At 37.1% G+C, this 21,309-nt stretch overlaps 1 protein-coding gene across 10 annotated transcripts in view; it reads right to left on the bottom strand.

The window, feature by feature from the left end:
* Positions 1–21,309, bottom strand: part of CNTN4 (contactin 4) — an 874,155-nt gene that overhangs the window by 434,156 nt on the left and 418,690 nt on the right. For all 10 annotated transcript variants that reach the window (XM_023620062.2, XM_023620061.2, XM_070238574.1 and 7 more), the window contains one exon: positions 4,480–4,621. In XM_023620062.2, the coding sequence (XP_023475830.1) occupies positions 4,480–4,534 (55 nt within the window). In that variant the 5' untranslated portion in view covers positions 4,535–4,621. The remainder of the gene's footprint in view (positions 1–4,479; positions 4,622–21,309) is intronic.

The following is a 21,309-nucleotide window of genomic DNA, read 5'->3' on the forward strand; positions in this document are numbered from 1 at the left end:
CTAGAATTACATATTTTTAGAGTTGAAAAGGACTTTAGGGCCATCTGTTCTACTCTTTCATTGTACAGAGGTATAAACAGAATCCCCGAGAGGCAAGCTGACTTGTCCAACAGCTGACTAACAATAAAACTAGTAAATAGTACAAAGAGTAAAAAAGTTGTTTAATAGTAAAACTATCTGGTTAAAGGACCAGATAATACTCACATAGCTATATGGAGGCATATGTACATATACTCATTTAAATACTTGCATACATATGCGTATATTAATCCACATCAAGGCAAACACTTCCATAATCTCTGTCAAAGCTATGTTTCCTGTCTGATTTCTTCCTAATTACTGACATCATCAATACTGGGCTGCCTGTCTGCTATTAATAGGTGTGTGTATGTTCTTGGTTTGGATTCCCCCAAAAGCACAGCCTGAGAGAAGAACTTGGAAAGTTAGTTTATTTGGGAGATGATCCCAGGAAAGAGGGTTGAAGAAGGAAAAGGCAGAACAACTGCAGGCAACTGGTATTTGGTCTTGCTGGGAACCTCTAGGGAACTGTGTAGAATGTGCCTAAGAATTGTCCTTCCAAATGACAAGAGGCTGAGGCATATATCTACTGAGTCTCATGCCCTATCGGTTGAGGACTGCACCCAAGGAGGAAGTTAACTCCTCATAGCTCCCCTTGCTTGTGAATTTAGAAAAAGATCTGAGGCAGAAAAATACAGAGCAAGACAGTCCACCTAGCTGTAGCTCAAGTCAGAAATGGGTGAGGGAGTGTTGTACAAAGAGCATCTGATATAGAGTTCAAGGCACACAAACCAATTTTAATACTTTACGTATTTAAATCTAATTTTAAAAACTTTTGTATGGATTAGCCTCAGAGGTGGCTAGTTCACTGCTTTAACATAAAGGTGACTACAGCATGCCTTGGGTCCATAGCACAGCTTGAAACTGGAAACCTGCTCTCTGTAACTCATGTCTGGCCAGGATGCAGCATTTATTCATTTGACATATATTTACTTATCAAATGGCACTATATACACTAGGCACTTTCCAGATGCTGGGGATAGAGCAGTGAACTAAAAACAGAAGTATCTGCTTTAATCAAGCTTCAATCTAGTGGGAAAAGACATTTAGTACAATGACAAATAAAAAATAAAGTTACTCATATTGATAAGAGCTCTGGAGAAAAATGTTGGTGAAAGAGAATATTGCTATTTTAATTTATTTACTGTGGTCAGGACAAGCGTCAACTAGTAGCATTTGAGCACAGATACAAAGAAGGTTAGAGGGCAAGTGATGGGAATATCTAGGGCAAGAGCATTCTCCACAAAAGGAAGAGTTAGTACAAAGACCCTAAGATCTAACGTACTCGGCATTGTGTCTAATATCAAAGAAAAACCAAATGGTTGAAAGAAACTTTGCAAACTGGTGCTCTAGGAATTGCATTTAGCCTGAAGAGCATTTTGGTTTCTTTTATACAGTTCTTTTGTTTTTAAATTAATTTGAATTAGTTGGCAATGATAAAGAATTAGGAGACTTATACATAAAAATCTCAAAAAACTGGGAGGCCTGGCATGTAAGAATAGAGCTGGGCACTGGTTGTTACTTTAGTGGAACATGTTTTCTCCAGTTTTCCACACTCATCAGCTTTCACTATTGTTTGTAGGAGTCACTATTTCTTTAAGAATATTTTACTCATTTGTTAGCTTCCTGGATCTTTTAGGCCATAGGGTTTTGTGATTCCTGGTTTAAATTAATTAAAAGGGAGAATAATAAAGCCAATTTTGTAAAGACTGAATTTCAGACTACTAACATCAGTAGTCTTATTTCGAAAATTATTGTCAGAGACTGAATCTAGCATTTGGGAAAAGAGAACATTTCCATTGTACTATAAATTACTAATCAATGCCCTCAAATAATTAGCAGACCTTTCAAGGTGCATCTCTTACAGGAGTAGCCTGCTTATTCATTTTGATCTCTATCTTATTTAAGGAAAAAAGATCAGGAAGAGGCATATTTGAGATTCACTAATTATGGTAAACATAATAGACATAAATATCTTCCTTGCCAAAAACTCACCAAAAAAATCAACAGCTAAGGAAGTAAAGAAAAGGAAAAGAATGAACAGTTAAAGCAGTTAAAGAAATCTGTTCAAAATTCAGAATGACTAGTGCTATGTAAATTAATGAAATCAAGACAAATAGCAAGAAAACAAAAACATTAATTAAAGCTTGACTTTACCTACACTGAAGGAGGCATATAGTAAAGAATATTAATGCCATGTAAAACAGTTCACATACATATACACAAAACCTCACAGAAACAATCAACATACTGATTCTCTACAAAAAGCTAAGTGAATAAAAAAGATACAGGTACATAGATGAGAATTCCGAGCTTTTTAAAACACAGTTGAGGAGACTGATGGCTTCCTGGATTTTCAACCCTTTAACTTCTTGATATGTACTCACCACCATGGGTTAAATAAACACATTGCTGTAGCCAGATACTGAGAAATTGATTCACTGCCTTATGCTCTAAAGCATATGTCTATCCCAGAGTCATGAGAAGTTAGGGCCAGATTGTCTCAGTTGAGGTCTTTTAGGAGGGTCAAGGTGCATGAACAGACTGCAGACAAGAAACTGAGGGGCCAGCCCTGTGGCTTAGTGGTTAAGTTCAGCACTTTCTGCAGCCCATGGGTTTGAATCCTGGGTGCAGATATCTACACCACTCATCAGCCATGCTGTGGTGGCAACCCACATACAAAATAGAGGAAGACTGGCACAGATGTTAGCTCAAGGCTAATCTTCCTCAAGCAAAAAAAAAATTAAAAAGAGGAGGATTGGCAATGGATGTTAGCTCAGGGAGAATCTTCCTTAGCAAAAAAAAAAAAAAAAAGAAAAGAAAAGAAACGAAACTTATATTCTACAGAGCCTGAGACATACTGCTGGGGAGGAAGCTTTAGGTTCTGACCAGATGAGTGAGAGAAGTAATATCTCTAAAAGAGATGGCTGGACGGATGCCAAAAAGTCCATGATTAGGGAATGATGAGGATGTTGTAAACTCAACTAAGGCAAGAATTAGAAGATTTGCAAGTGAAAGAGAGTTTATATGTAGAAAAACATAGAATGAAAATCAAAATTTCAAGAATAAATTTGCAACCATGAATTGACCAAATCAGCAAGATAGCTAAAAGACTGTATAGTATGGTGGTCAAAAGTATGGATTCTGGAGTTAGTCTACTTGAGTTTGAATCTTATTAGCTCTACCACTTACTGGCATGGTGATCTTGGATGAGACTCTTAACTTCTTGTTGTTTCAGTAATAATATTAATAATAATAGTGATAAGAATAAAGGAAATAGTAAATACTTCCTAATGGTCATGAGAGAATGAAATGAGATAAAGTACCCCAACTGCTTAGCATAGCACCTGTCATGGAGTAAGTGATTCATACATGTTAGTACTACCATCACTAACTTTAATTGTATAACAATTGCAAATAATCTACCATAACATGCTGTCAGTCTACACAGCTATAGAACTCAGCTAACAGAGTTCTAAGAGGGCAGTAACTATCTGTCTTACTAAGAATTGTATTCCTAGATACTAGCATAGAGTTGGCTCCTTGCAAGGTACTCAGTAACATTATTTGAATGAACACATGAATCAAAGTAATGGTGATCCAAAAGTCATTTTTGTTTCATGTTGTAAAAATGCAAATATATTCCAGATGTCCCTCTTAGACAGCACACTCTGAATAATCAAGTAGGTCAACTAGACTCATTTCAAAAAGACTTGGAAAGATGCCCACCATCCCAACCTGGAAAAAACTCTCAGTGCATGCTGGACTTATGTTGCCTCAACACTTGAATGATATCTGTCAACCGGTAGGCTCACATCTTCCAGAAAACCAAGAAAACAATAAATAGCCTGTTTGAACTTTTTAAAGCTCTTGTCCAGTGGTTGATCATGAGTATATGGTAAAAATCTCCTATCATTTTGCTTTCTGGCTCCTGCTAAGTCATAGGTATATTGAAATGAAAAAGAAAGCAAGTCAGTATCAAAAGACGCTGTGATATCAACAAAGACATTGAAAGAGCTACCCAGATAAACTTCCATCCACTGACATCAAAGTAGGCAATACTCCAGACTGTATTATCAGTTTTATTGCCCAGCATCTCTGTGCAATGGAGCACTGGGATGAGCAAAAATAACAACTTTCAAACTAAATAAAGGCTCAAGCGATTCTAAAAGGACCAGATAGACAGGTAAAACATCAATGTCTAGCTTTGGATACAACATCATGAAAAGAGCTACTAAAAGATCATCAGGAAAGTGTATTCAGCAGTGTCAGCAAATGTTAGTCATAGTAGTGTGCACTCTGACAATTTTATCATTGCCATCTAAAGTGAAAGCCCACTTTTGAATTAGTGTGAAATACACGAGCATTTTTAAATCAAAAAGTTTGAAAATGACACTCTACCTGCAAGGCACAACATGAATGATTGCAGTACCAGCAGTTCCCATGGCAACTTCATCTTCAGTTTCTGAGGTCAAAGGAGTTTCAAGTCCAATAACAAGTGAATAGATTCGCTGCTTCTTTTAAGTTTTGTTCAACCTTTAATCTGTGGGAAAGAAGAGACATTACAATGAGATTTGGGAATACTTCTCCTTGTAGTCTCTGTAAATTTATCCTTACTTTAATACAAATAAAATTCACTTGTGGAAAAGTACTATTGAAGAAAACAGAAACACGTTAAATTATGAATATGAAGCAAATAAGCCTTCTTTCCTTTTCTTCCAAATAATACTTGGGCAGAGACTGGAGCTGGCGTGTCCCTGTGGCTACTGAATGAAGACAAAAACAGCTGATTTGGCATGAATCACCCTGAAGGTAGAGGAATGGACTATTTTTCACATGGTCCTTCTCAGTCCCTTAGTCTCCAGTCTCTGTTCTTATTAATTTTCCAATTAATAATATACCCCAAAAAAGCGAATATAAAAGAACTGCCACTGAAAAAGATAGAGTTAACATTGATGGACCTTAAGTAGAAATTCTCAAGTTTTAGAATGAAGTTATATATGAGAAAATTATAACTACCCCATCAATTCAAACATTTTTTCCTATGCTCTATGCTTCATTACTTAAACGTAATAGAAATGTGCAGCTCTAGTGCCTACTGAGAGAAATTCTACCAACTATGAGTAGCTGTCTATTACATTCTCTTGGACAAATCCAGAGCATGATTAAGAACAGTAATTCTTCCGTTAGCCAGGAATCTTAAAACAGGAGAACTCTGTGGTAAACAGAGGCTGCTTGTTCTGTGTACCAAAAACTACAAAAATTATGCTAGTGTCTGGCAAGCAAAAGGTGCTCCATATATGCATAAATACATGGCAGGATGGCAGAATGGATGGGAGAAGGGATGTGTACAGCTACAAAGTAGATAAAGGAATGAGTGAAGCAGGCAGGCAGACACAGGCACTCTGGAGGCCACAGACATGCCCTGTCTGAAGGGGCAGCTGCTCCTCAGCTCAAGCTGATGGCTCACATGTGAGGCACAGACCTAGGGTTGCAGGAGCACCTACAACTTTTCAAAGAAAAATTGAAAATATTATCATATGTTGAAAATCTCCCAAGTTTTAAATGTTGGAAACCAATTCAAAATGTATATATTTTTAAACACTGTGTAAACCAAACAAAGCCAAATTTCCCTCATGTGCCAAAGGTTTTCAGCATGACCTTAGGAAAATTGTGCTTGCTCTCATCCACCCGTCCCTTCTCCCTTCCATCCTGCCAGCCAGCCATGTATTTATGCATATATGGAGCACCTTTTGCCTACCAGACAGTAGGTGAGGGCCTGGACCCACTAAAATGAAGATACCAGCTCTAGCCTCAAGGATCTCCTACTCTAGTGGGGACATTTACCTGCAATTTCATAAAACTTCAATACAGTAAGCCATTATGAAGGAAGGAGGAAACTTTCTGGCCTGGGAAACTTCATAAAAGAGATGAGCTCCCACTGGGGTTTGAAAGACGAGGGGGATGTTTCCTATTCACCAGTTTATCACGTAAGCGAGAAATCTAGGGAACTGGGAGACTCGCATCCTGTTTACAACTCTGGCTATAACTAGTTGTGTGGTCCTGGGTATCCATGCCACCCTACCTCCCTCTTAAGGTTGTTACAAGGGAAACCTCCTGGTTAAGTAAATGAGACGTCTTTGAAAACTACACACCATACAAATGCCAGATATTATCATTATTGTAGCCCCAGTATTTTTAAGCTGATAATAACCTGGGGCTTCTCATCTTACTCTCGTTTATAAGGAAAACACTGTGAGCAAATGCAGCCACGCATGAAAACAAGGACCAAACACAAGCTGGCTAATCAAGGGCTCTTAGCGTTAATTTATACTGCGTGGTCAATGAGAAGCCTTTATGTTTACCAGGAAGCTCATAGAAAGTGAAGAACCATCATTAGAGAACTCACCTTTCTTTTGTGCCCTTAAATAGCTCAGTTTCTGATAAAGCTAGATTAGTTATGTTGTGAAGACAAAAGGGACCCTTAACTTCTGATCTGCTGATGTGGCTGGAAGCAGGCAACATCTCTAATTGGATATGTTCAGATACTCTTATGACATGCATGGTGATTAGGACATTTTGGATAAACAGGATGTGCTGATCAATGAAAACTATTAATGTCTTAAGCAAATGATCAGGGTATTAATAATTAATTTTGCAAAGAAAATGTCATCTTGGACCTGGGGATTGCTCTACAATGTTAAGCAGTTTCTTGAAGCAATTAAAATTAGCTTAGGAAATGTATCCAATTACATGATAAAGATTTAATTCATGATATGATGCTATTTACAGTGCGTGTTCTATTAAGAGCTATAAATTTTTAAAGATAAAGGAATTCAAGAACTCTATTGGTATTTATTTACATTCAGGTAGGTAAGGTTCACCTTCACTAATCAGAAATAACGGGGTCATCAACAGTAATTTGTGTAGCGGATAGTAGTAACCAGAGCACCAGGTTGTCTGAAGGGAGCTAAAAATTCATGAATCTCATGTGGGACTGTGGTGCAGGATACCATGTTTCATAATCTCAGTTTTTCTGCCAGGGCCAGAAAGAAAGCTGCAGGATGAGCCAAGAGTTATGGTGGTAATAGATATCCTCTGCAGCTCAGAGCTCTCTCTGGTTTATCCTAAGGTGGCAATAGCAAAAGGTACTCAGCACTAACTTTGAGACCTTACCCAAGAATTAGACTCGTAAATCCTGGGGAGGAAGCCACACCATGAAACAGGACTTGGTTGCTTTATCTAGCTGAGCTGAAAGGAGATGAGTAACTGAGAATTCTACAAGATATTTTCACACGCTGCCCCACGGAGCAAAATTCTTCTAGACTCCAACCCGTCAAACAATTCTGATATTACTAGTCATACTGAAGACCTCGGTATAAAGTGCTTAAGACAAAAGCATGATTCAGTTCTCCCTTAAGAGTCCTGGTTTTCAAGAATCTGCAGGCGGGTCTGATCACATAATTATCTGTTTTAACACTCTGCTAAATTAAAAATATGCTGGTATCCAAATAGTCCTAATCCTGCTCAACAAATAAGCAGGCATGCTAATTGTGGAGCAGGGGCAGTGCAAGGTGTTGGGTGTGCAAAGGTGACAGAGGTAGGAGCCCTGTCCTCAAGGAGCTCATTGTTTACTTGATGAGAGAGATGACTAAACCAGTCATAATTCAGCACAATGCATGTCTGAATTCTATTATGTACAAGGTGCTAAGGACACAAAAGAACATCATCTATCTGAGCCAGGAGGTGGGGTGGGGCAGGGGCTTCAAGAAAGCTCTATAAAAGGGCTAATAGTTTGAACTGAGACTTAAAGGATAGAAAAGATGGAAGAAGGAAATTCTAAGTTAAGTGACAAGGACAAGAAGCAGGTATAAAACTCAGAATTTAGAGAGTGTTGAAGTTACCGCAATGCAAGATACTGAAAGGTACAAAATCAATTGAATCACACCTGTGCTCTCATTCTTGGACCTACCACTCTCCAGCTCTGTGGCTCATCTATAAAATAATGGCAATGATACCTATCTTCCAGGCTTATTCTAAGGATTAGTGAGAACATATGGAAGGCACTGAGCACAGGTCCTTGACACTGAGTAGCTATTCTTGTTAAAGATAGCACAGTACAGTCTTAGTCTAATCCCTGATCCCTAAACAGCTTTGAATGTATATTAAAGAGTTTGAACTTGAATCTGAAGGCTAGGAGGAGGGTGGGAATGACTTTAAACAGGGGAGGACCCGAACAAATCTGATTTCCCTGTATGGGATTCTGCTTTAAATGCAATCCCCAGAAGAACAGAATATCTCTTTTCTCACTTTGCTTTTCTCCTCTGGTCAACAAGTTAACTACATCTATAATTACTAAGTATACTTCCAATATGTAACACATTTTTCAAGGCCTCATGGCAGCAAGACAGAGCAGGAAAATGTTAGACTTTGAAATCAGCACATTGAGTTCTGTCTTCCTGGTTTTGCCACAAATTATCTGACTTTTGGAAAGCCTCTAAAGCTTTGTAAACATATGTGATTGTCTATATTTTGGGGATCATGCCATAAGCCCCATCTTCCTCACAAGTGTGCTGTAAAGGTTAATTGACATATGTTTTAAAAGCAAATATCAATTATTATTATTGTTTAGACTCAGATTCAAATCCCCCTTCCCAAATAGATTTTAAACTTTGTGAAGGTAGGGCATCATTGCTTTATTCATTGATATGTAAGAGTCACATGGAATAGTAAATAACATCATAGGCAGTCAACAACTAGTTGGTATGGAAATGAAAGAATAAATTTAACTAACATCTTCTGTGGATCTACTATGTGCTTTTACATTCCCTTCTTATTTAACCTCATAACAACCCTGGAGGCATCACTATCCTCTATAAAATTATAGCCTTGGAAATTAGACTATGAGAGACTATGGAAGGTGTCCAAGGTCCAACATCCAGAAATCAAGAGAGAGAGTATTCAAATCTATGTCTTCATACTTCAAGGACTATTTCTTTTCTACCACAGGACAGAAATATAAATAAAGCAATGTATCTGTTTTGATTTTTTTTTGGTGAGGAAGATTCACCCTGAGCTAACATCCATTGTCAATCTTCCTCTTTTTTTTGAGGAAGATTAGCCCTGAGCTAACATCTGTGTGAATCTTCCTCTACTTTGTATGTGGGACGCCTCCACAGCATGGCTGATGAGTGGAATAGGTCTGCACTCGGGATCAGAACCCATGAACCCAGGCCACCAAAGCGGAGCGCACAGAACTTTAACCACTCAGCCATAGGGCCAGCCCCCAGCAATGTGTCTTTTAAAGCATGTCATAAAGTCCTGATAGTGACTCTTCTCTCTCTGATTCTGCTTTTCATGATGTCCTTCTGCAAAAATGAAGCCAGATGCCAGTAAGTAAAAGTGCAGAATCCATGTAATATTCATAACACAAAGTATAACACAAGTTTCAGAGCTGAGACTTTGTCAGAAGGCTACATTTCACTAGTGTTAATTCAGACGTCTTCCTGAGACAGTACAACTGTGAACATGTTCCTATCCCTCTAAGTGTAAGAACAACATGAATGTTTGTTTTCATGCTAATTATTATTTAGAATGCAGCCATTCTTAAGGCAAGAATTTTAAAAAACATCATCCATGGTTCCCAGTTGTATAGACGAGCGTTTTCTAACTCTACAATTAACTAATGAGGGGTGCAGTCAATCACAATCGCAGAGAAGCAGTGAAAGGAACTGAAAGCAAGAGAGAAATTCAGCTTCCTTAGAAAGCAATCTGCCAATCATTTCAAGGGAAAATGGCATACGGTCAAATCTTAATGTTCAATCAGTCAACAGATATTTATCGAGTGCCCATCATTCAAATGATAATATGCAGAATGCAAAGAGTTATGGTTCAAGATCTCTGCCCACAACGGCACTACAACTCAGCTGGGGAGAAAAGATTACTGACTATACAAGTTAGTTTATACGTCAAGTGAGTAATACAAATAATCTATACTTCCTATGGTTATGGTAGCTGGCCTACAGATTCCTCTTAGATGACGAAAATTCACATCACCTCAGTCAAATTAGCTTACTAGATTTTCTCCTTACATCAGCTTTTTACACTATCTATTAGAAGAGACACACGTCCATTTCTATTTCCCTGATGTCATCCCTCCTTCAGTAGAGACTACAATAAGTAGTCTGCTAGGAATGGTGAGAAATGTGTGTTGCTTGGTTCATCTCATTGTATTGCTTGTCCCAGCATTTGAAAGTATGAAGGGAAGCGTGCAAAGAAGAGAAAATACAAAGGTCCTAGATAACACACTTGGAAAACCGTACCTATTAACCAAGAGGTAGACATATAAAAGTTGGAATCCCTTATTTAGATGGTATTCACCTACCTAGTGGCTGATTTGGACTCTCTTTCCTTCACAAGATCACATTAGAGAGGACTTTGAGGAATTATAGAGGGTCAGCTAAGGTAGACAATTTCCCCCATTTTTAAAGGCTTTCTAGGCAAAATAGTGTTTGCCACTTGTGGTAGTTCTAACCAGAAATATAATGATTACAGTAGGCGGATATCCTCTGGCATAAAAGCCAGCTACCAATATCTCATCATTTTAGTTACTGAAGGATATCTTTTATACATTCTGATAGCCAATAGAGTTCTACACACTAATTTTGGATAAACCTCTTACTAAAGTTTCTTAAAGTATATACCCACTATCAATTTCTCAACACACTTCCTCCTTGTAAATTCTTATTCTACTTTGATGTTGGACTTTTACACTTTGCTAATGAGGAGATCATCTTTAAAAAAATTGAAGTAATCTAAATAATCACAGTGTGGTATTTCAAAAGATCACGGGATCAAGATTCAGAATAACTGGGTTCCTGGCTCAGTGCTGTTATTTACTTGCTGGGCAATTTTCTTCACCAATAAAAGGAGGGGCTGGACCAGATTGTTTCTAAGAATCCTTGAATGCCTGAATTGCATCATTATATCAGAGAAAAGTGGTATATTCAGAAGATATTTAATAAGTCAAATGGATGGCAGTCACCATGCCTTTGTCATCACCAGAGCCATCTGAGGCATCTCACAGTGTCTCAGATGACATCATTTTCCCATCCATCAAAGTTATTTGAGATGCATTGCTTTTAAATTCTATGTATGGTGCTGTTACTGGAAATTTTAATACCAAGCTACAAATACATATTCACTATTCATAGTCTCCAGTAAGTAATCACATACTGTACTACTTTTTAAAGTTTTATTTAATTTTTAATTTTATTAAAGTAATATATAAACATAGCTTAAATACTTATTCCTACTCCCCTGAGGGAACTGCTTCCCAGGGAAAACAGTTGTTTTTCTGATATGTATCTCAATATTCATAAAAAAAAAATTCTCTGGGGCCGGCCTGGTGACGCAGGGGTTAAGTTTGCACGTTCCACTTCAGTGGCCAGAGGTTCCCTGGTTCAGATCCTGGGTGCGGATCTATGCACCTTAGCAAGCCATGCTGTATCAGGTGTCCCATGTAGAAAGGAGAAGATGGGCACGGATGTTAGCTCAGGGCTAGTCTTCCTCAAACAAAAGAAAATGCTTATACTACTATTTCTTGACTTTTGGGTCTTACATTTATTAGTTTCTTTTATGGATGATGATAATTCAGCTCTCTAATATAATCACTTCCAATGATAGACACACGTAGACAAACACACATGTATATCTGGTTCCACTGTTGTCCAAATTTAGTTATATCACTTAATTTGTTAATAATTTTTCAAATGAACCCCAGAATATACTGCTTATATTTCCTTTTTGTAGTACTGGGGTTTTTTAAGAGATAATAATTTCCTCTTTATTTGCTTAGGTTTCTAAGTATATATCACAAATTCACCCCACACATTCTACCATATCTAATGCTTTCAATATGTTCCAACACACTTGTAGTTCATCAGTTTTAATAAATATTCATTTAGGACATGTAGATACTGAACAGCTTTAGAGTTAGACTGAAAAACAAATGAATGTGGTTTGTCTTCTAGTATCTTTTAGTTTAAAACAGAAAAGCAATGCATTCAGAGCTAAATTATACATATTATGCACATTATATAATTATTCATAAATATATGAAGCTTACATGTTTGTGAGAGCTTCCAGTACAACATATGTAGTTAATAAGGAACATACAAGGATATGTGATTAAAATCCTAAACAATGTTGGAGGCAATGTAATGGTAGAATATAATACAAGGTACCTGAGGAAATGACAAATAATAGAGATCATTTACAGAGTATTTACTATACAGCAGTCTCTGATTAAGTACTAACCCATATAACCTTTAAAACAATACTTTAAGCTGGACAACAATATTATTTTCATTATAAGGGTTAAGTACATTGTTCTTAGAGCTGATAAGTAATGGAAACAGAACATGAACTATGAATGTTTCCCCCCCAAGTTTATTGAAGTATATTTTACATACACTGATATGCATTCTTTTCAGTGTAAAGTTTGATGAGACTTTAAAAATTTATGCAGTCATATAACCACCACCACCATCAAGATGTAGAATATTTCCATCATCCCTGAAATGAACCTGAGAGTTTGACTTCAGAGTATACATATTTAACTACTCTTGAAATTCTCTCAAATAGTTACAAATGCAGGATTATTAGAATAACAAGCAATTGTATTATGTACAAAATACACGCTGTTTTCCTCTTATTTAGACTGCTTCTCAGATACTTCATCCTTCCTTTAGAATGTCATTCCCTTATTAGTACACTCTCACTACAATAAAAACAAGAACAAAAGTAGGTCGTAGCTGAAGACAGGAAAATACATGGCACCTCCACCTTCCTTGCCAATCCTAGAGAAAACAATGCTAATTGAGGATGGCACTCTTTCCTGCTTAGCCTAAGGGCAGTTCCAGAATCTTCTCAACATAGCATTTCAAGTAGACATGACAAAATCAATATGGTTTGCAAGTAAAATAAAAATCTCATTGCCTTCCCTATGGTAGTTGAACAAACTGTCTTTAGAATTACACAAGCCAGGTTCAAATCCCAGCTCTACTATTTAGCTGTTGACCTTGGGCAAGTCACTTAACCTCTGTTAGCTTCACTTTTCTCTTTGGTGAAGTGACAGTGATGATACAGGGTTGTCGAAAGGAGAATAAGAGAAAATCTTTAATTGGATTCTGCTAGAACAAGTTGAGCATGGCTTTGAGTAGGTAAACTTTTTGGGAAAAGATGGGCAGGCAATGGAAGCATCAGGCTTTAGGAGACACAAGGATGCAGGAAGCACATTGTGCCAAAGGGGAAAAACCCATGACCCATTGGACGCCCTCCTGAGCGTCAGAGGAGCACGATGGAGGCAATTTGGGGAAACGACACTGCCCAGAGACTCCAGTCTTAGTCTTGCTTTCTGGGTATTGGAAGTAAATTCTGCAAACTTCCTCAAGGCTCCTACCACCAGAGCAAGAAGGAAGGGTTTCTTAGCAATCATCTCACGTTTGTTTCCCTTCTGCCCACTGGTGTGCTGCAGAGTGCCAATTCTGCTAAATTCCCAAATAAATCACCGTTAATGAAGCATGTTGCACATACAGACAGCAACAGGCATTTTTTAATCACTTAAACTAAAGAAGAGCTAAAGGTAAGCACAAAACACTCTAATACCTAATATATTAGGTGTCAGATTTAAAGTGGCAAGAACCATACGACTTTCAGAGCTTTTACCTGGGTGCACTTAGTGGGGAAGTAAAGCTTACTAGTATATTCATCATTATGCACAGCTTGCCGATTGCTTGGACAACCAAATCAGATATATGGTAGCCGACAAGAGAGTCTGTATCTACTGAATCAGAAGCAGAAATAAGACTGCAAACATAAATGCACAAATTATGATAGGCTATAAAAATACAGGGGCTGAAATCTTTTACACTCTGTCCTTCACTCACAAATTATTAACTGAATTTCTAGCACCGACATACTATGTAATACAGCAATAAACAAGACAGACACAGTCTGTCCTCATGGAGCTTATTGTGTTCTACTGAGGGAGTAAATAACATAGGACTCTATGGAGGCTGGAACAGTAGACAAGCAGGAAAGTGCACCAGTATGAACCAAGAGTATATATGGTCTTTGGAAACAGACCTAAGTTCAAATTCTGGTTTTTTTAAAATCCAATACCTGAATTGTTTTGGAAAAGTTATTTATGACCCTTCATTTTTTGTGTGTGGAAGATTAGCCCTGAGCTAACAAACATCCACCACCAATCCTCCTCTTTTTGCTTGGGAAGATTGGCACTGAGCTAACATCCGTGCCCACCTTCCTCTGTTTTATATGTGGGACGCCTGTCATAGCATGGCTTGATAAGCAGTGTGTAGGTCTGTGCCCAGGGTCCAAACTGGTGAGCCCTGGGTTGCCAAAGAAGAGCACGCAAACTTAACCACTGCACCACCAGGCCATCCCCCAATGACCCTTCAATTTTTAATCTATAAAATGGAGACACTGCCACCTACTGCAGAAGTTTATAGAGAAGTATTTGAGCTTTAGCATCATAAAACAATCTTAATATGAGCTTAGTCTTACGTAGGGGAAACTTAGAAGTCTCTCTTATAATAAGTGGAGTCTGTGATATGAAACTATCCTCTTCTTTAGTGAAATGATAATATAGGATCTGCATTCATAGCCTGCCATCTCATATGATGGTAAACAAATTGTGCATTCCTGATCCTGTGCTATTATTTATAGATATGAATTACTATACTGGAACAATCATCTAAAAAATACTTGTTGAACACCTGTGGTTATGTCAGGCATTGTGCGTCATGGTAACCTCAATAAGGTCCTGTCTTTATACAGCTTGTATTCTAGTGCATTTTCCAGTTTGTTTGCCCATGAACCCATTTTCTTGAAGAACAGGCTAATTTCCTGAGAAGCACACCTCTTACAATTGTCCTTTATTCTAGGACTGCATGCAGATGATAGGATGTTCCCATATCATTTGACAAACTCTTTTGAATTCTTATTTGGTATAGAATAGTTTTCTAGAAGTTCCCTGCATATTAAACAGAACTATTTAAACATGTGCTCACTTCCATTTTCCTGTCATTTGCATCCAAATCTGTATTTCAGGCATAAAAGATGGCAAAGTGATAAAATAACAAACATTTTGTTTTTGAGTTTTTACTATGCGTCAGTTACTACCCAAAGACTTCACTTAGATTATCTAATCCTTACAATAACTTGAGGAGGTAGGTAATGGTTTTTCCCATTTGTCAACGACAAAAGTGAAGCTTGCAGAGGTATGTGAGCCACCTATTTCTTCAGTATTCCTTGCCCTGCTTCCTTCTAGACCTGTAAGTGGCCAATTTCCTTTCAGCATATTGTGTCAGGACAGCTAGCACTGACATTCATAAAGAAAAACAAAGTAGAAAGTTGGTAATCCTCTTTGCAAAGGCTGCCCTTATCTGTGTTGGTGGGAATACTTCATCATCAGATACAAACTAATGAGACTGAATTATAGCATATTGATCCAGATTCGTTAGCATGCCAAGGGACTTTTTTCACCCTTATATGAACAGGAGAAATTCTGAATATGACAGTTTAAAAAAGTTTTTTATTGCCCTCATCAATGTGTGGGTACCAATCTAGTTAGTTAGCCCAAATAGGTAGAAAGTGATAAATGTGTTCTTTATTTAATTAGGCTGACTTAGGCCAAACTGGGCAAATGCTAGCTGGTTCTAAGAGAACCAGATTTCAGGCCTGGACTATCACACATATAACAGATGTCGCTGCAGTTCTGGGTGTGAAATGAGCACAAGCTGCCAATCTACTTTTAACCATTCTATTTATGTTCTTATTTAAAATGCAGTAGAGTGATTATTTCCAGTTATAAAGTGGCTTTTACCCAATAATTTCCAAAGGACAGTGTATTAATTCTTACTATACTTGTTGAGATGAGAATTAGGTTCCAGTATAATATTTTTTAGGCAAAGAGACTGAGGCATAAAAGAGTATAGTGAGTATACAATATTTAGTAAATTAAGAAGAAATATATGTGTCCTTGTCTAAAGCTAATGCTGGGGGAAAATAGTAATTTTACAGTAGAGGGACTTAGCTGGCTGCCTATTAATCAAGAGATCACAGCTAACATCACCAGTGATAAGTCATATTGGCCTCATGAGCCCCCTGGTATGGTGCACTGAGTGGGACACAACATTCTTCTATGGTCTTCTTGCCAACAATGCCTAATCTCAGTGTGATCATGAGAAAACATTAGACAGCTGAGTAAGATGCTATAACATAGCAAACCAGTAGTCTTCAAAAGTGTCAAGATCAGCAAAGGCAAGGAAAGACTATGGAATTGCCACGGATTGAAGGACAGTAAGGAGAAATGAATACTGTAAAAAATGTGAGATTCTGGATTAAATCATGGAATAGAAACAGGACATTAGAAGAAAAACTGGTAAACTTCGAATAAGGTCTGCTGTTTAGCTAACTGTATGGTACCAATGTCAATTTCCCGTGGTTATGCAAGATGTTAACATTAGGAGAAACAGAGTGAAGGGCATACAGGAACTCTGTACAGCTTTTTGCAACTTTTCTATGAGTCTATAATTATTTTAAAATAAAGCGAATGCCGCATCAGTCATTTCTTAGGCTGAGAATCAGACTTTTTTTAATCTTCGTTTTTACAACACTGGAGCTATCCTCCTTGAAAGAAATACACATACATCATATCATACCAGTGTAGATTTATATTTATGGTTTGCTGCATCATTTCCAGAAGAATTTCAAAGATCATGAAAGTTTACTCATAGAAGACAAGATGGTTGGAGGAAAAAAGATGTTAAAAAAAAAGTCTGGATGGCTGGGCTGCAATCCATACTGTTAATGTTGTTACTTTGTTGCAATTTATTTAAAATTAGACTGCTGAATAGTCAAATTAAGGTATGAAATGAACCAAGCTTACCATGCTTTTCTTAATGAAGAAAAAAATAGGGCCAAAATTCTGTACTTCTTGTATGCTAAAAATACAGCATGCAGGTTTTTCCTATATTTCTCATTTACTATCACTGTGAACTCTTTGCAATAAAACATAAGATCTATGTAAAGACAGGAGAAAAATATGAAAATGGGAATAGCTGTAATACTATACAGATTTTTTTTCATGACATAAAACTTCCTCCTTAAATTAGCATTCTGGGTATGCTGTTGGTAAAAGAAAATATACTAATTCTAGTTACCTATGAAAACTAAAAAATAGTTACCTACAAAAATATTTTTGAGAATAAAAATCTAATTGATGATAACTTAAATTTTGAGACTGAGGCTATTTCAGAGACGTGGCAAGGAGGAAAAGAAAGATCTAAATAGCTGAAGTTACTTCAGGAAAATTCAATTCCATGATTTCTGTTCAAGTACACGCCTACACACAGTTCAAGTTTTTATTTTATTGCCTTCCAGCCAATCACTTACTACATCTCAGCTGCAAGTTTCTGGACAGTATTGTCAAGTGTAGAAAAAACCCTGATAAAATATGTCCTCCTGTGCCTACGTTTACATAACTGTAAATAAATGTAATCTCTTCTCTAACTTTTCTGAGCACCACATTTCAGGCTCAGACTGTATCTTGGGTTGCCTTATGAAAATTCTGCTAGAGGAAAACAAAGAAACTCTGCAGGAAACAGTAATCTTGATGGATGGAAAAGAATAAGCGACATAAATACAATGAAATAACTTCCAATTGTCGAGCTGAGTGAAAGGAAGACAAAGTTTTACTAACCAGAAGTAAATAGTTCTGTTTGTATCTTAACTGTGCTCTTAGCTCATAGTAAGCCCTCAAGTGGGGCCGGTGGCAATGGTATGTAATCCGACTGTAATGATAGACTTATGTCACTTCTAAGCTCTGGCATCAATTCCTCCCAAGAGATTCTACTTTCTCCTGAATTCACACAAATCAAGAATGAGTCTGGTAGCCATGATGAGCATTGTCAGAGAAACAAGGAAAAGAATTAGAGAAAAAATGTATCGTTTCTTTTTTATTAATATTAATCTGGACTCTAAAGAAACCCTTCTCTGATCCAAATCCCCAAACTTTAGTTATGGCATTCTCCCATTCCTCTTTAACACCTGCTCCTCCAGCACAACCACAACAGCTACCAATTAAAAACTCCACATACCCACATATCCTTCAGTTTGGACATTAGAAGTTGCATTTCTAAGCAATTTTAAACAGCTAGAATAAAATATATAAACGTTATATTAATCATATATATAATATATACTACATATATACAAAAATGTGAAAAAATATATAAAATATACCAGGGCCCAGTTGTCAATACAGAATGATTTGTTCTATAGGAGAAAAGGATTAAAAAAAAAAACTTCACATCTTTTTAAGTGCTTCTCTGTGCTAAACTGGACAAAGTGGACATATTTCATATAATGTTATTTAGTGAACACATCATGTTACATTCTAATTAAGGATAACTTCCAGAAATACCTCAAACGTGTAAATAAACAGTGCAGGTGCACAAGGACAGGCAGGGTGTGTAATTATATGTGTACATATTTATATGCCCACAATTCTCTTGTCTTAAAACAGACCTAAGACAAGGCTCTCCTAGGTTAACTGCTGTTGCTCAGGAAAAGGCCCAGGTTTGCCTTCACTGTTAATCATTTCCTTCAGGTGTAACAATCAGGTTTGCCTCTTGGTGCCAACTGTTGTCTAACTACAAATATGTAATAAAGTCTCCTTTGAATTTTCTAAAAACACGTTGTATTATTCATTCTTTACAATTTTTCCAATACTCCCAAATTAAAAAACAGTTTAATGTTTCCAATAGCAAGCAGATGGTTCCAGGGGAAAAATATTATCTGGCTCTTTGTTTCTTAACATAACATAAGAGGCTTGGCAGCATACTACCTGTCTGAAGGAAGAATCTGGAGTAATGAGTCACCAATGGCAGATTCCCTGGCAAAACTACATAACAGCTTAAGAAGAGTCCCATATCTGAGCAGCTGGGCTCCCTCTAGTCCATTCTCCACATTCTAGCCACAGCTGTATTACCAGAGTGCAAATATGATCAAGCCGCTCCCTACAGTTTTCCACCTGTCTTCAATACCTTTACAGAGCCAGGAAAGACTTGCTTAATTCAACTCCCACCCATCTCTGCAACATGAATCTACATTAGAGTCATATTTTGTGTTAGCTTGACACATCTGGCAATCTTGCCCTCTTATCTTTGCACCTGATTCTTTCCCTTTCCTTCCCCTCTGCGTCTAGATTGAAATTTGCACTTACATGAACTTCCTCTCGAAACTTTCTCTGACCTCCTAACAATGGTTTGGTGCTTTTCATATGTGTTTTGATAGCATTCAGAATTTCTCTAACTAGAGTAGGCATCACATAGTATTGTAACCTTCATCTTTATTCTCCTTTGTTATTAAAAACACCCTGAAGGAAGAAGCAAAGTCTATCTCATTCATCAATGTGCCTAGAAAATATGCACACAATAAATATACATTGAACCAATTTAAACTATAATGAACCCAACTACTGAGGGAAAAGCAGAGTAAGTCCAACAGTGCAACTTGTCAGCAGAAAGTAATGTGATAAGAACCTAAAAAAGAATGATCAGAAAATTACTCATAACTAGCTAAGAAGGTTAGGACTTTGTTTGACTACCTTTGTGGACAAGAGTTTATGAATTGGCTTGGGGATTTAAAAAGGTTTCAATAAAGATATGCATATGAAATCTATATAGATAGTCAAGTTATCAGTTTGGACACTTGCTTCTAAATCACAGATTCTCAAATATGTTTAAGAGTCAATAAGATAAAAAGAATTTCTAGGTCACATCTATTTGGCGGAACTGGGTTAACCAAGTAGACAGATCACTTTATTGTAAGACTTCTCATAGCCTTCAATAAGACGACATGGAATTTGTCTAAGAGAAGAATTATTCTGTGTGGTATTTCCCAGATTTACTTGACCAGAAGTTCCTTTTCATCCATGAACATCTCACGGGACAAAAGTCCCTCAGAACTCACTTTGGGACATGTCTGTCATCTACAGCAAGGATCGGCAATCCATGGCCTAAGGGCTACATCCAGACTGCCACCTGTTTTTGTAAATAAACGTTTATTGGAAGACAGTCACGTCAGCTCATTATGATACTGTCTATGACTACCTTTGTCATAACAATGGCAGAGGTAAATAGTTGCAAAAAAGATCATATGGCCTGGAAAGTCAAGCATATTTATTGTCTAGCCATTTACAGGAAAAAGTTTGCTGATATCCAATTTACAGTAGTATTTTGTTTTTTTTTTCTTGGTGAGGAAGACTGTCTTTGAGCTAACATTTGTGCCAATCTCCCTCTATTTTGTATGTAGGACACTGCCACAGCATGGCTTGATGAGCAGTGCATAGGTCCACACCTGGGATCCAAACTGCGAACCCCGGGCCACAGAAGCAGAGTGCACCACCTTAACCACTATGCCACAGGGCGAGCCCTGTTATGTTCTTTTCTTAAACTTCAATATTAAAGTCTTTTCTGGGTATGATTAAGGCCTACCAAAATCAGCTGAACCCACTGCTGATATCTTATACAAAATTGTTGTACAAACGCAGGATGAAATGATCCATGAAACTGAAGAAAAAATCACATTATCTCTACACTGAGCTGACCACCAGTATTTTCTAAATAGTAATGTGAATTAAGCAATATGTGTTTGCATTTTTCTGCTTTAAATTCTAATTAGAAATTATTTAACACATATTTTTAAACTAGCAAATAAAAGCTTACTAATATAGACACATTTACCACAAAGATGCCTGAAACTAATACCTTAAAATATGTTATGGATAGATAATTTATTGAAACTAACATACTAGAAATTTTATGAAGACAATTGAACTCATTTGATAATTTGAAAAAATCATACTGGTATACTAAAGTACCTAAAGTACTTCATTATAAAGATCAATTTTCATCACACAGGACCAGAGCTGAACAAAGTTTGTGATATAGACTTAATCTAAATAAAATGTCAATTCACATACAGTACAGGTGATTTGATTCTTTATTCAAGTTTTGTAGTTAAAGAAAATACATAGCTTTAATTCCTAGTAGCAATAAGATTTTTTGTTTCTTAAATTGTTAATCCATACAATTAAGCTAAGTCAGATATCGGCGTGGTTCAGGACACATTCAACATTATTTC

Source organism: Equus caballus, chromosome 16 (genome assembly GCF_041296265.1).
Source record: "Equus caballus isolate H_3958 breed thoroughbred chromosome 16, TB-T2T, whole genome shotgun sequence".
Lineage (NCBI taxonomy): Eukaryota > Metazoa > Chordata > Mammalia > Perissodactyla > Equidae > Equus > Equus caballus.